Source organism: Heterodontus francisci, chromosome 4 (assembly GCF_036365525.1).
Source record: "Heterodontus francisci isolate sHetFra1 chromosome 4, sHetFra1.hap1, whole genome shotgun sequence".
Taxonomy (NCBI): Eukaryota; Metazoa; Chordata; class Chondrichthyes; order Heterodontiformes; family Heterodontidae; genus Heterodontus; species Heterodontus francisci.
The window spans coordinates 57,026,458-57,042,896 of NC_090374.1; the positions used below are offsets into that span (position 1 = coordinate 57,026,458).

The 16,439-nt window shown below is 42.5% G+C and overlaps 1 protein-coding gene across 5 annotated transcripts in view; it reads left to right on the forward strand.

Moving 5' to 3' along the window:
- LOC137369052 (zinc finger FYVE domain-containing protein 16-like) overlaps positions 1–8,029 on the forward strand; it is a 107,610-nt gene extending 99,581 nt beyond the window's left edge. For all 5 annotated transcript variants that reach the window (XM_068029597.1, XM_068029600.1, XM_068029602.1 and 2 more), the window contains one exon: positions 5,662–8,029. In XM_068029597.1, coding sequence (XP_067885698.1) covers positions 5,662–5,823 — 162 coding nt within the window. In that variant the 3' untranslated portion in view covers positions 5,824–8,029. The remainder of the gene's footprint in view (positions 1–5,661) is intronic.
- Positions 8,030–16,439: the final 8,410 nt, after the last annotated feature.

Sequence of the window (16,439 nt, forward strand, 5' to 3'; positions counted from 1 at the left end):
CTTCCACATCCTTCCTATAATGCGGTGACCAGAACTGCACGCAATACTCCAGGTGCGGTCTCACCAGAGTTTTGTACAGCTGCAGCATAACCTCGTGGCTCCGAAACTCGACCCCCCTACTAATAAAAGCTAACACACCAGCCCTATTAACCTGGTTAGCAACCTTCAGGGATTTATGCACCTGGACACCAAGATCTCTCTGTTCATCTACACTACCAAGAATCTTCCCATTAGCCCAGTACTCTGCATTCCTGTTACTCCTTCCAAAGTGAATCACCTCACACTTTTCCGCATTAAACTCCATTTGCCATCTCTCAGCCCAGCTCTGCAGCCTATCTATGTCTCTCTGTACCCTACAACATCCTTCGGCACTATCCACAACTCCACCGACCTTAGTGTCATCTGCAAATTTACTAACCCACCCTTCCACACCTTCTTCCAGGTCATTTATAAAAATGACAAACAGCAGTGGCCCCAAAACAGATCCTTGCGGTACACCACTAGTAACTAAACTCCAGGATGAACATTTGCCATCAACCACCACCCTCTGTCTTCTTTCAGCTAGCCAATTTCTGATCCAAAGCTCTAAATCGCCTTCGACCCCATACTTCCGTATTTTCTGCAATAGCCTACCGTGGGGAACCTTATCAAACGCCTTACTGAAATCCATATACACCACATCCACTGCTTTACCCTCATCCACCTGTTTGGTCACCTTCTCGAAAAACTCAATAAGGTTTGTGAGGCACGACCTACCCGTCACAAAACCGTGCTGACTATCTCTAATGTACTTATTCTTTTCAAGATGATTATAAATCCTGTCTCTTATAACCTTTTCCAACATTTTACCCACAACCGAAGTAAGGCTCACAGGTCTATAATTACCAGGGCTGTCTCTACTCCCCTTCTTGAACAAGGGGACAACATTTGCAATCCTCCAGTCTTCCGGCACTATTCCTGTCGACAATGACGACATAAAGATCAAGGACAAAGGCTCTGCAATCTCCTCCCTAGATTCCCAGAGAATCCTAGGATAAATCCCATCTGGCCCAGGGGACTTATCTATTTTCACACTTTCCAAAATTGCTAACACCTCCTCCTTGTGAACCTCAATCCCATCTAGCCTCGTAGCCTGAATCTCAGTATTCTCAACAACATTTTCTTTCTCTACTGTAAATACTGACGCAAAATATTCATTTAACACTTCCCCTATCTCCTCTGATTCCACACACAACTTCCCACTACTATCCTTGATTGGCCCTAATCTAACTCTAGTCATTCTTTTATTCCTGATATACCTATAGAAAGCCTTAGGGTTTTCCCTGATCCGATCCACCAATGACTTCTCGTGTCCTCTCCTTGCTCTTCTTAGCTCTCCCTTTAGATCCTTCCTGGCTAGCTTGTAGCTCTCAAGCGCCCTAACTGAGCCTTCACGTCTCATCCTAACATAAGCCGCCTTCTTCCTCTTGACAAGCGCTTCAACTTCTTTAGTAAACCACGGCTCCCTCGCACGACAACTTCCTCCCTGCCTCACAGGTACATACTTATCAAGGACACGCAGTAGCTGCTCCTTGAATAAGCTCCACATTTCGATTGTTCCCATCCCCTGCAGTTTCCTTCCCCATCCTACGCATCCTAAATCTTGCCTAATCGCATCATAATTTCCTTTCCCCCAGTTATAATTCTTGCCCTGTGGTATATACCTGTCCCTGCCCATCGCTAAGGTAAACCTAACCGAATTGTGATCACTATCGGCAAAGTGCTCACCGACATCTAAATCTAACACCTGGCCGGGTTCATTTCCCAGTACCAAATCCAATGTGGCATCGCCCCTGGTTGGCCTGTCTACATACTGTGTCAGAAAACCCTCCTGCACACACTGGACAAAAACTGACCCATCTAAAGTACTCGAACTATAGTATTTCCAGTCGATATTTGGAAAGTTAAAGTCCCCCATAACAACTACCCTGTTACACTCACCCCTGTCGAGAATCATCTTCGCTATCCTTTCCTCTACATCTCTGGAACTATTCGGAGGTCTATAAAAGACTCCCAACAGGGTAACCTCACCTCTCCTGTTTCTAACCTCAGCCCATACTACCTCAGTAGACGAGTCCTCAAACGTCCTTTCTGTCGCTGTAATACTCTCCTTGATTAACAATGCCACACCCCCCCCCCTCTTTTACCATCTTCTCTGTTCTTACTGAAACATCTAAATCCCGGAATCTGCAACATCCATTCCTGCCCCTGCTCTACCCATGTCTCCGAAATGGCCACAACATCAGGATCCCAGGTACCAACCCATGCTGCAAGCTCACCCACCTTATTCCGGATGCTCCTGGCGTTGAAATAGACACACTTTAAACCAGGTTCTTGCTTGCCAGTGCCCTCTTGCGTCCTTGTAACCATATCCCTGACCTCACTACTCTCAACATCCTGTACACTGGCACTACAATTTAGGTTCCCATTCCCCTGCTGAATTAGTTTAAACCCCCCCGAAGAGCACTAGCAAACCTCCCCCCCAGGATATTGGTACCCCTCTGGTTCAGGTGAAGACCATCCTGTTTGTAGAGGTCCCACCTACCCCAGAAAGAGCCCCAATTATCCAGGAAACCAAAACCCTCCCTCCTGCACCATCCCTGCAGCCTAGCTCTAAGCTTCCACCCTAGCTCCCTAAATTTCTGTCTTAAATCCCCATCTCTCTTCCTACCTATGTCGTTGGTGCCTATGTGGACCACGACTTGGGGCTGCTCCCCCTCCCCATTAAGGATCCCAAAAACACGATCCGAGACATCACGAACCCTGGCACCTGGGAGGCAACATACCAACCGTGAGTCTCTCTCGTTCCCACAGAACCTCCTATCTGTTCCCCTAACTATGGAGTCCCCAATGACTAATGTTCTGCTCCTCTTCCCCCTTCCCTTCTGAGCAACAGGGACAGACTCTGTGCCAGATATCTGTACCCCATTGCTTACCCCTGGTAAGTCGTCCCCCGCAACAGTATCCAAAACGGTATACCTGTTGTTGAGGGTAACGGCCACAGGGGATCCCTGCACTGCCTGCTGGTTCCCTCTCCTTCCCCTGACGGTAACCCATCTACCTACTTCTTTTACCTGAGGTGTGACTACCTCCCCATAACTCCTCTCAATAACCTCCTCCGCCTCCCGAATGATCCGAAGTTCATCCAGCTCCAGCTCCAGTTCCCTAACGCGGTTCTCGAGGAGCTGGAGTTGGGTGCACTTCCCACAGATGCAGTCAGCAGGAACACTCTTGGCGACCCTTACCTCCCACATTCTGCAGGAGGAACATACAACTCCATTAACCTCCATTCCCACTATTCCAAATTCCCAACAAATCTACTGAAAAACCAAAAAAAAAACAAAAAGTCAAAACTTGTTAGGTTCGCAATCCAACGGACAGAACTTCCTAAATAAAATTAATGTCTTAGGCCCAACCATTTCAGCTGCTTCATCAATGACGTTCCCTCCATCATAAGGCCAGAAGTGTGTGTCAGAAGTATTCGCTGATGATTGCACACCATTCGTGACTCCTCAAATACTGAAGCAGTCTGTGTCCATATGCAACAAAACCTGGATATATTCAGGCTTGGGCTGATAAGTGGCAAGTTACATTCGTGCCACTAAAGTGCCAGGCAATGACCATCTCAAACAAGGGAGAATTCAACCATCTCCCCTTGACATTCTATGGCATTACCATCACTGAATCCCCCACTATCAACATCCTGGGTTACCATTGACCAGAAACTGAACTGAACCAGCCATATAAGTACTTTGGCTACATTAGCAGGTCAGAGGCTGGGAATTCTGCAGCGAGTAACTTGTGTCCTGACTCCCCAAAGCCATCTACAAGGCACAAATCAGTTATGTGATGGAATACTCTCCACGCCTGAATGAGTGCCAGCTCCAACAGCACTTAAGCTTGATGCCATCCAGGATAAAGCAGCCTGCTTGATTGGCACCCCATTTACCACCTTCAACATTCGCACTTCCTCCACCACTGGCACACAGTGGCAGCAGTGTGTACCATCTACACGATGCACTGCAGCAACTCACCAAGGCTCTTTCGACAGGACCTTGCAATTCCCCTCCAAGCCACACACAGTCCTGACTTGGAACTGTTATCGCAGTTCCTTCACTGTCACTGGGTCAAAATCCTGAAGCTCCTTTCCTAACAGTACTATGGGTGTACCTACACCACAAGGACTGCAGCGGTTTAAGAAGGCAGCTCACCACTTCTCGAGGGCAATTAGGGATTGGCAATCAATGCTGTCCTAGCCATCCTGTGAAACAATATATTTTTTAAAAAGCCATGTTTCTTCAGTCTTTGTTCAACTATCTTGTGACACTAGGGACCTCAGTCTCATGGTTCTTTGCTTTTCCTTTCGTGATTGAATGTCTGATACCTTTAAGTATGGGCTGACTGCCCCCACTGTATAGTTTAAGCAAACTACCACTTGTGTTCTATTGGATCTATAGATCTGACCTAACTTCATCCATTTCAACACCATTCATGTTCTGCTTAAATAGGGCGGCGCAGTGGTTAGCACTGCAGCCTCACAGCTCCAGTGACCAGGGTTCAGTTCTGGGTACTGCCTGTGTGGAGTTTGCAAGTTCTGCCTGTGACCACTTGGGTTTCTGCTGGGTGCTCCGGTTTCCTCCCACAGCCAAAGACTTGCAGGTTGATGGGTAAATTGGCCATTGTAAATTGCCCCTAGTGTGTGTAGATGGTAGAAGAATTGAGGGAAGGTGGGGATGTGGTAAGGAATATGGGATTAATGCAGCATTAGGATAAATGGATGGTTGATGGTCGGCACAGACTCGGTGGGCCGAAGGGCCTGTTTCAGTGCTGTATATCTCTATGAATCTATCTATAAATTATTTTTGTTTCTATGTTCTCAACTTTATACTTGTCTATATTAAGTGTCATCTGCTACAGTTTAACAATGACATTTATATAGCTCCCTTAATGTGCTGAGACACCCGAGGCACTTTTGTTACCAAACAAAATTTGACACCAAGCCACATGAGATATTACGACAGGTGACCAAGAGCTTGGTCAAAGAGGTAGGTTTTAAGGATAGTCTCAACTAGGATAGAGTGGTTTAGAGAGGGAATTCTGGAACTTGGGACCTGTATAGCTGAAAGCACAGCCACTAATGGCAGTGCATTAGAAAGCAGGTATGTGCAGGAAACAAGAATTGGAGGACACAGTGATCCTGGAGGGTTGCAAGGCTGGAGACTGTTAGAGATAGGAGGGTGAAGCCATAGCAAGGATTTGAACACAAACATAAGGGTTTTAAATTGAGGACATTGCTGGACTAGGAGCCAATGTAAGTCAGTGAGCATAGGGGTGATGGATGAATGACAGTTGATCATTAACAGCAAATTAGGATACAGGCAACAGTTTTAGATGAGCTGAAGTTTATAGGGTGCAAGTTCTATCCACTTTAAACTGATTTTCTTTGTTGTTTCAGATTTAACTAGTTTGTATTGAGCTTCTGAAAGATTTGCTGATGTACTAGCCTGGATAAATGTTCTATACATAGCTAGAGAAATCAGTGATGTGAATTTAGAGATTGTACTTGGGGTTTCTCCAGATTTTAGGGTACTTTATGCTCTTGTATTCATCTCTGTATTGCAGGTTGAGTATCAAGCAGGATCAAGGGGCCAACTTCTTCCACAACACTACATGAATGACCTGGATAGTGCTTTAATCCCAATAATCCACAGCGGGAGCTCTTATGCTAACAGTGGTCCTCTAGAGATGGAATTCTTCTTTTTCATTCTGGAAAGCCTTGTCTGAGAAGGAAGGAAAGTATAAAATTGATGGATCCCATTAGCACAGAATTTTCCTTCATTCCTGTAAAGCATCAAAAAATCATTGAAATTTTCCAAAATGTTTGTCTGCTTCAGTGAATTCACTAAAGGATACAATGATCCTGATTGAGATTAACTTATTTCACAGTACTGTGCTAAAATGCACACTTGGTTGCAGGTCATTCTCTCTTCTGAGGTTAGGTTTCATTCTGTGACAAAATGGTTGAGTTCCCATTCAGAACCCACCTGTATTTAATGGTACAGTCCTCACTCAGAATTTCAGACATGAAATCTGCTTGCTCAAAGTTTGTGGAACTCCAGGATTTGGTGTCCCTGTTGTGGATGATACTTGCATTACTGCAACCTGTTAGATTGCATTTCAAGTATAAAGAATAAGTCATTCAATTTTTCTAAGTCCACAAGAACATAGTGATACTAATTTATTCACATGTTAAATCATTTAATGGCCAATATTTGTCAAGTTAACACAACCAAGTTCTAGTTCAATGTTGGAGATAAGCAGAGTCATAAATTTAAAGGTAAACTGGTACTGCAGTACTTAGAACATTTTCAATTAAATGTAACCTTTTTTAAGATATGTTGTGCTGTAACTGAGGAAGATAGCACATGACTGGCTGAAAGCAACTCAGCCACAAATGGAATTTGAGTCATTATGCGCAGATTCTGTTGTCTTTAATGCTTCCTAAATGCTTTGTAGCTAAAGATGGATGAATCAGAAAGGAAGAGTCATATGTTTCTAAAGACTTGCACAACAATTTATATTGTAAATTGAAATTTGTGACTAATTAATGTGCAACACAGTTGAAGTTTGAACTATTTCCCAAGAGTGTTAGTGTTTGAAAGATGTTTCAGACCTGTTAAGTATATTAAATATGGAAGAAAGGTGAAGAACACCAGTACATGCACATTTTTTACACAATATGCTATGGTAGTTGGGAATGTTGCAGAATTTAAAAAATCCTTTAGGCAGTGCCCTTCATGTGTGTGAAGTGGCTAAGTTCTGCTATAGTTGCACCATTTTCATGGAGAGAATAAAGGGCAAGCTATGAATTGTCATCTGGAAAATTTTGGCAATTACTTACAGTTGAGGTCTCCTTCAGCCCAGTAAAGCATAAAATAATGGGGATTACTCTGGCACCAGTTTTGGTATATAAAAAAAGGAATGTCCTAATTAGTATTACTTTAAAATAATCAGACATCCGACTTGAAGTATGATCTATTCAGTAAGCCATAATAGGAATACTGAGCCAAATCGCGTTTTGCTTTGGCATATTTCATGCATCTGATATTCCTATGTGAGGATCTGAACCTGCAAATCAAATTATGTTCAAAGACCTTTGTGTACATTGATCAATTTTTATAAAACAAGTAGAAATGTTTTTATAGATTTGTTTACAAAAGATGTACGCGTATCTGAAACCACAGTAACACCTAGTGACTTTATGACTGCGACTTACATTTTCAGGTTGCTTGAATCAGTTGAAATAGTATTTCCAGCATACTTATCTTTCTTACCTTTTTTTATTACTTTTATAAAATGGTAAAAATTATAGTTTCAAATAGAATATAATCAATTTGAGAACACTTATGGAAACGCTAAATCAGCTTAACGTTCTGAGGTTTATGAAGAGCTCATAAAAGCAGGCGATACATAAAACTTTTGGGTACAGTAGCTGTATCCTTGAGTCTGTAATTGGTATTTAGTTAATGTTAGAAATGTGCAATTTCCCTACCACAGGACTCGTGGAACTATACTCCTTTGAGTTTCTGAAGTGTTAAAATGTATATTATTTGCTAATTTCTTACTGTAGATTTTGTATTCAGTTAAAAGTCTGTAGAATCACTAATAGCTATTTCTGCAAATACAATGTTTTGTTTTTACTGCCAGTACCTGGGGATAGATGTGTCTGCACTTGCCACTCAAACCTCTTCAAAGCCATGTGCTTGAAAGGTTAAAGTAATAAAATGTGCTCCACAGAACGGGTGCATCAGGTAGCATTTTTTCTAATGTATAAACAGAATCAAATTGCATTCTCCTTGAATGTTGAGTTCTAAAATGTGTTGATTGCATTTGTAAAATGGTATCTCATTAATTTCCTGCATACTTTTATTTATATGTATCCTTGTATATTTATGATGGAAAATAAATCACTCAAATTAGGTTGCCTTAATACAGTTGTTGCCAGCTTTTACAATATTGAAATAGATGAGGATAAGCGGAATAGAGGGGCTGTTCTGAATACATGACTGACTACCCATAGCAGCAAGCATAGTGAAATGGGGGAGGGTTGCTGCAAAATGATTGGGAATTGGACTCAATTTTACATAGATACATTTTATGTTCTAGAATAGGCATTGACTGATGTCCTGTTTCAAACTTCTGTAAGAAGAAAAGATAGCCACATATATGGTTTGTGTATTACTGAGATTTGCAAGAGACATAAAATGAGATTAAAGCAGTACACTCTTTTGTAACATTTAAGTAAAATTTTGCATCATTGAGAGCTTTAATTTAGCATCAAAAATCCATACACTTCAAAATTGCCTATTTGTCAGTGCAGTAGATTATGACACAATCCATTATAACTTATCACAACACACTAACTATAGGTAAGTAAGTACTATCATAAGTTTTATCTGTAGGTCACCTGATGTTGTTTTCTAAGCCTTTGAAAGATATCAATTTTGAATTCTTAATGGTGTTCTGTTCACTACATGCAATATATTTTGAAGTAGATATCAGTCAAGGGGATTCTGGAGCATGTTTTGCATACATTGGTGCTGGTGGAATTGTTCTATTTGGAGATTAATTAGGATCTTTTCAATCCTTTGACGACTGCCTCTGTAAATAATCAGACTGGAAGTGCAATTAAAAAAAAACACGTACTCTAGAGATTGAATACATTACCACCTTGCTGAAGTAAATGGAAGGCATGCATACTTCCAGGATGGTATCCAGATGGCCTGAATATTTAGAAAGGTAAAGAAAAGCGATCTCAATGTCAGTACTTTCTCACTTACATTCTTCCTGCAAAGGAAAGTCTAGTCCTTTTTCCCAATCATGGGGATATTCGTGACAGTATGCTCTAATGTGACCCCGTCAGCAGACGTGGTCTCTTCAGACTACCAGCAAAGATCGGATGTCCACCAAAGCTACTAAGTATCATCACCTCATTCCATGACAATATGAAAGGCACAATACAGCATAGCGGTGCTTCATCAGACCCCTTTCCTATCCTGAGTGGCTTGAAACAGGGCTGTGTTCTCACACCTACACTGTTAGGGATCATCATCTTACTGCTGCTCTCACGTGTTCAAGTCTTCAGAAGAAGGAATTTTCCTCCACACAAGATCAGATGGCAGGTTGTTCAACCTTGCCCATCTTAGAGCGAAGACCAAAGTACGGAAAGTCCTCATCAGGGAACTCCTCTTTGCTGACGATGCTGCATTAACATCCCACACAGAAGAGTGTCTGCAGAGACTCATCGACAGGATTGTGGCTGCCTGCAACGATTTTAGCCTAACCATCAGCCTCAAGAAAACGAACATCATGGGACAGGACGTCAAAAATGCTCCATCCATCAATATTAGCGACCACGCTCTGGAAGTGGTTCAAGAGTTCACTTACCTGGGCTCAACTATCACCAGTAACCTGTCTCTCGATGCAGAAGTCAACAAGTGCACGGGAAAGGTGTCCGCTACTATGTTCAGACTGGCCAAGAGGGTGTGGGAAAATGGTGCACTGACACGGAACACAGAAGTCCGAGTGTTTCAAGCTTGTGTCCTCAGTACCTTGCTCTATGGCAGCGAGGCCTGGACAACGTATGTCAGCCAAGAGCAACGTCTCAACTCATTCCATCTTTGCTTCTTCCGGAGAATCCTTGGCATCAGGTGGCAGGACTGTATCTCCAAGACAGAAGTCCTCTAGGTGGCCAACATCCCCAGCATATACACCCTACTGAGTCAGCGGCGCTTGAGATGACTTGGCCATGCGAGCCGCCTGGAAGATGGCAGGATCCCCAAGGACGCATTGTACAGCGAGTTCGTTGCTGGTATCAGACCCACCGGCCATCCGTGTCTCCACTTTAAAGACGTCTGCAAACATGACATGAAGTCCTGTGACATTGACCACAAGACGTGGGAGTCAGTTGCCAGCGATCGCCAGAGCTGGCGGGCAGCCATAAAGGCGGGGCTAAAGTGTGGCGAGTCGAAGAGACTTAGCAGTTGGCAGGAAAAAAGACAGAAGTGCAAGGAGAGCGCCAACTGTGTAACAGCCCCGACAACCAATTTTTTCTGCAGCGCCTGTGGAAGAGTCAGTCACTCTCGAATTGGCTTTTATAGCCACTCCAGGTGCTGCACCACAAACCACTGACCACCTCTAGGCGCTTACCCATTATCTCTCGAGACAAGGAGGGCAAAAAAATGCTCTAATCATTGTTTTGAGAGTCTGATGGTACCTTTTTAAAGCTTCCTGTGTCTGTGGGTGGTATGCTGAAGGTTTTAACTGTTTGATACCCAAATTACCCATGACCTCTTGAAATGCAACAGCATGATATAGTAATGCTCATGGAATCATATCTTGGGGACAATGTCCGAGACACCACCATCCCCATGCCTGGGTATGTCCTGTCCCACAAGGAGGACCGGCCCACCAGAGATGGCAGCATCGTGGTATACAGTTGGGATGGGGTTGCCCTGGGAGTCCTCAACATTGACTCCGGACCCCATGAAGTCTCATGGCATCAAGTCAAACATGGTCAAGGAAATCTACTGATTACCACCTGCTGCCTCCCCGCCTCAGCTGATGAATCAGTACTTCTCCATGTTGAACATCACTTGGAAGAAGCACTGAGGGTGGCAATGGCACAGAATGTACTGTGGGTGGGGGATTTCAATGTCCATCACCAAGATTCGCTCGGTAATACCATTACTGACCAAGCTGGCTAAGTCCTAAAGGACTGAGTCTGCAGCAGGTGGTGAGGAAGCTAACAAGAGGGAAATATTTACTTGACTTTGGCCTCACCAATACGTCTGTTGCAGATGCATGTGTCCATGATAGTATTGGTTGGAGTCCTTGTGGAGATGAAGTCCCGTCATCACGTTGAGGATGCCCTCCATCGTGTTGTGTGGCGCTACCAATGTGCTAAATGGGATAGATTTCAAACCGATCTAGCAACTCAAAACTGGACATTCATGAGGCGCTGTGTGCAATCAGCAGCAGCAGAATTGTACTTGACCACAATCTGTAACCTCCTGGCCCGGCAAATCCCTCACTCTACCATTACCATCAAGCCTGGGGATCAACCCTGGTTCAATTAAAAGTGCAGCAGGGCATGCCAGGAGCATCACCAGGCATACTCCAAAAATGAGGTGTCAACCTGGACAACACAGGACTACTTGCATGCCAAACAGCGGAAGCAGCATGTGATAGGCAGAGCTATGCTATCCCACAACCAATGAATCAGATTTAAGCTCTGCAGTCCTGCCACATCCAGTCATGAATGATGGTGGACAATTAAACAACTGACAGGAAGAGGAGACTCCACAAATATCCCCAATGATGGCAGTGCACAGCACATCAGTGCCAAAGACAAGGTAGAAGCCGTTGCAACAATCTTCATCCAGAAGTGCTGAGTGGATGATCCATCTCTGCCTCCTCCTGAAGTCCTCACCATCATAGATACCAGACTTCAGCCAATCCGATTCACTCCACGTGATATCAAGAAATGACTGAAGGCACTGGATACTGCAAAGTGTATGGGTCCTGACAACATTCCAGCAATAGTACTGAAGACTTGTGCTCCAGAATAAAAAGGCTGAACATTCATTTTTAATGTCTGAATAAAATTATATTGCAATCTGTACATATGCATGTTGTGCATTTTTATCCATTTTTAAATAAATTCTTCCTGAAGGCATTTTCTCACGGGAGAGGGGGGAAAAGATCATACAAGCATAGTCTCCCTTTATGGAAGGAGTTATTCAATAGTAGCGATCATTTACTTTTACAGACCAGTTGTGTGGACTTTTAATGGGCCTCATTCTCCAAGTTTGCAGCTGTTCATTCGGCAAAACATTTTTTTCAAGAAACTTATTTTATCCGTCCCTTTGGTTTATGAACTTCCTTTACAAATTAGTTAAACTTGTTTTTTGACTGCACAAGGTCATTGACTTCATATATCTGCTGTATTCTTGTTTTTGTCAGATGTTTCCCATTGATGGACGCCCAGAAGAAGAGTTGATCTTGTAATCCTTATTTCCAGAAATGTAGTCTGTGGAAAGCTCTCCATAGGTGTCATTCTCTGGAAAGAAATCCCCTATCTGTAAACTGCTCAAATTCCAGCTCACTGGGGGAAAAGAAAATCAAATTCAATAAACAACTGAGTATAGTTGGAGATAATCTGAAAAATGTTTTTTTTTAAAGCTGCACCAGTTAAGTCGCATACTATATAAACTGTTGTTGAAACTTACAGAAAAATCCTTTGTCCCCTCCAGGTCAAGTTGAAGGACAACTGAACCTGAATAATGGCTCCAGTGTCAAAACTCACCAAAGCAAAAGTCACTAAAGTCATTCTAAAATAAGCACATTTTCTTACCAGCATTAATACCTAGCAGAGGCTAGTTTCCGTGATTTTGCTAACTAGTATGTCCGTGCTTGTCAAATTTAAACCAGAAGCAGAATTTGAAATAATGTCACCTCCACTGAAGCTGCAAGATTCAACTTTGCAGGTCAACGCTGCATTTAAAACAAAGCCAATTACGTTGCCACGTGGGGAGAACTGGCTAAGGTAAATCAGCTAAATACACTAAAAGGTATGGTGGTAAATGAACAGTGGGAAACCTTTAATGAAACAATTCAAAATGTTCAACAAAAATATATTCCTTTGAAAAACAAAAACTCAGCCAGAAAGACCCATCTGTGCCTCACTCAGGAAGTTAAGGATAGTATTAGATTAACAGAAAAGGCTTAAACTGTTGCAAAAAAGAGTAGCAAGTCTGAGGATTGAGAGTCTTTTAGAAACCAGCGCAAAGGGCCACCAAAAAGTTGATGAAAAAAAATGGAATATTTGTGTAAATTAGCCAGTAACATAAAAACAGATTGCAAGAGCTTTTATAGGTATATCAAAAGGAAGAGAGTAGCTAAAGTAAATGTTGGTCCTTTGGAAGCAGAGACAGGAGAAATTATCATGGGGAATGAGGAAAGGGCAGAGGCATTGAACAAATATTTTGTGTCTGTCTTTACAGTAGAAGACACAAGTTCCATACCAGAAATAGGCTGTAACCTAGTGGTCAGAAAGAGTGAGGAAATTAAGGAAGTTCATGTCTGCAGAGAAAAAGTATTGGAGAAACGTAAGGTACTAAAATCTGACCTCTCCGTGACCTGATGGCCTACATTCTAGAGTTCTAAAAGAGATAACTGCAGAGATAGTGGGTGTACTAGCTATGATTTTCCAAATTTCCTTAGATTTGGGATTGGTCCCATCAGATTGGAAGTTGGCAAATGTCACGCCGCTTTTCAAGAAAGGAGGGGAAAAAACAGGGAACTACAGGCCAGTTAGCCTAACATCAGTCATTGGGAAAATGCTGGAATCTATGAAGGAACTCTTAACAGTGCACTTAGAAAAGCACAGTCTGATTAAAACAAGATGACATGGTTTTACTGAAGGGAAATCCTGTTTGCAAATTTATTAGTTTTTTGAGGATGTAACTAGTAGGATAGATAAAGGGGAACCAGTAGATGTAGTATACCTGGACTTCCAAAAGGTATTCAATAAGGTGCCACACAAAAGGTTAATAGGCAATAAGGGCTCATGGAGTTGGGGCTAATATATTAGCATGGATAGATGATTGGTTAACCAGACAGGAAGCAATGAGTGGGTATAAACAGGGCATTTTCAAGTTGGCAGGCAGTAAATAGTGGAGTGCTACAAGGATCAGTGCTGGGGCCTCAGCTATTTACAATCTATATTAATGACTTGGATGAAGAGACCAGAAAACCCCATATGCCAAATGAGAGATATTAATTTCAGCGGTTGAAAACTTGCATTAGACTTTTAATCGAAAAAATCCTAAAGTAACTTTAAAAAAAAACTAGCAGCCAAGATGGCCACTGCAATTTGCATGTGAAATACCAGGAGATTGAACTGGAGACAAAAGTCTAACAAGAAGCCCAGCCAGAACAATGTTTTGGCTAACAGATCATCCGCGTTAGCGAGCCATTCAAAGCCACCCTGAGGCATTCATAAGTGGAGACTTCCCTCCAAGCGGTAAACACTGACAACCTTACCTGTGAGGGCTTTTTGTTTTTAGACTTTGGATCTCATTAAAAACAAAGTGGATTGAGAGAACCATGTGACCGTTTGTCCATCTCTGAAAAAAACAGAAGTTTTGTTACACTCAGAAAAGGCAAGCAGAAACTGAAACTGCAGTAGCAGAGAAACTGTGGGCTTCCCTTTCTCTCTTTCTCACCAGAAAATATCAACTTTGAAAATCGTCTGCGACTGTGGACCCTCCAAGCCTACAGACTGCTATAGCCAGTGACCGGGGAAGAGAGCCAACTACAGTTCTGCCTTCAAGAAAACCTTGAGCAAAGCAGGCAAACCACAAAGGCACTTTGCCCAGCAGGGACTTCAAGAATACAACTTCAGCTGAGGACTACCAGATCATCCACTTCGCAGGCTGTGTATTTAAGTTCTATCTATTCAGGACTTTAATCCAACTACCAAATCTATTTCTACCCTCTGTAATCTATTTGTGTGTATGTGATTCTCGTGTGAATGTGTGCGTGAATGTATAGCATATTTTTTAGTATTTTTAAATCGGGGTTAGAGCGTTAAGTATAATAAACTTACCTCTTTCTTGTTTAAACTCAAGAAACCTGTCTGATGGGTTATTTCAAGATCACAGTAAAGGAAAAAGGTAAAATGCTCACAGAGGTGGTAAACACAACTACTGTTTAAAAGGAATAAACCCTGTTGTGGTCAAATAAGAGGAAGGACAAAAGGGGAGCCTGAGACGACCACCTCACCTGGCTGTAACACTAAGTTTGCTGATGATACAAAAGTAGGTGGAAGGACACAGAGAAGCTGCAAAGAGATATAGACAGGTTAAGTGAGTGGGCAACAAGATGACAGACGGAGTATAATGTAGGGAAGTGTGAAGTTATGCACTTTGGTCGTAAGAATAGAAAGGCAAAATATTTTTTAAAAGTTGTGCAACTTGTAAATGTCGATCTTCAAAAAGGCTTGGGTGTGCTTGTACAAGGAACGCAGAAAGTTACCATGCAGGTACAACAAGCAATTAGGAAGGCAAATGGCATGTTGGCCTTTATTGCAAGAGGATTGGAGGACAGGAATATGGAAGTATTTCTATAGTTGTACAGGGTTTTGGTGAGACCACATCTGGAGTACTGTGCAGTTTTGGTCTCCATATTTAAGAGAGGATATAGTTGCACTGGAGGCAGTGCAGCGAAGGTTCACTAGATTGGTCCCTCATCCCAGGGACCAATGATGAGACACTAAGTAAGTTGGACCTGTATTCTCTGGAGTTTAGAAGAATGAGAGGTAATCTTATTGAAACATATAAGATTCTAAAGGGGCTGGATAGGGTAGACAGATTATTTCCGCTGGTCAGGGTATCTAAAACACTGGGGCGCAGTCTCAGGATAAGGGGATGATCATTTAGGAATGAGCTGAGGGGAAATTCACTCAAAGGGTTGTGAATCTTTGGAATTCTGTACCCCAGGGGGCTGTGGATGCTCCATCATTGAAAATATTTAAGGCTGGGATAGATTGATTTTTGGTCTCTCGGAATCAAGGGGTATGGCGAGTGGACGGGAAAGTGGAATCCTAATATCAGCCATGATCGTTTTGAATGGCAGAGCAGGCCCGATGGGCCATATGGTCTACTCCTGCTCCTATTTCCTGTGTTCTTGTGATCATTAGCTAATGACTTGCTGCTTTTAGTATCGCCACGGCAGCAAGTTTTAGTTTATCAAACCAAATATCATTACTGGCATAGGTTCTTAACACACAACTTGCATTTATATAGCACCTGTCGCATAGTAAAAATGTTCCACAATGCTTCATGGGAGCGTTATCAGATAAAATTTGACATTGAGCCATGTGAATATATTAGGACAGGTAACCGAAATCATAGTGAGTGAGAAGTTTGGCCGCCAATAGTGGAGCAATTAAATCAGGGATGCTCCAGAGGCCAGAGCTAGTAGAGTGCAGAGATAGGAAGGTGAGAGACTGGAGGAATTTGGAAAAAAAACAAACATCATGACTTTTAAAATTGAGGTGTTGCTGTACCAGGAGCCCATGAAAGTTAGTGAACACAAGCGTGATGGGTGAATGGGTCTTGGTGCAAATTGTGAGGACAGTAACAGACTTCAGGAGGACATAATTGGTGAAATGGGCAAACACATGGCAGATAAAATTTAATGCAGAGAAGTCCAATGTGATGTATTTTGGGAGGAAGAATGAGAACAGGCAACATAAACTAAATGGTACAATTTTAAAGGGGGGTGCAAGCCATAGAGATCTGAGTGTACTTAAACAACTTGTCACAAGGTAAGTT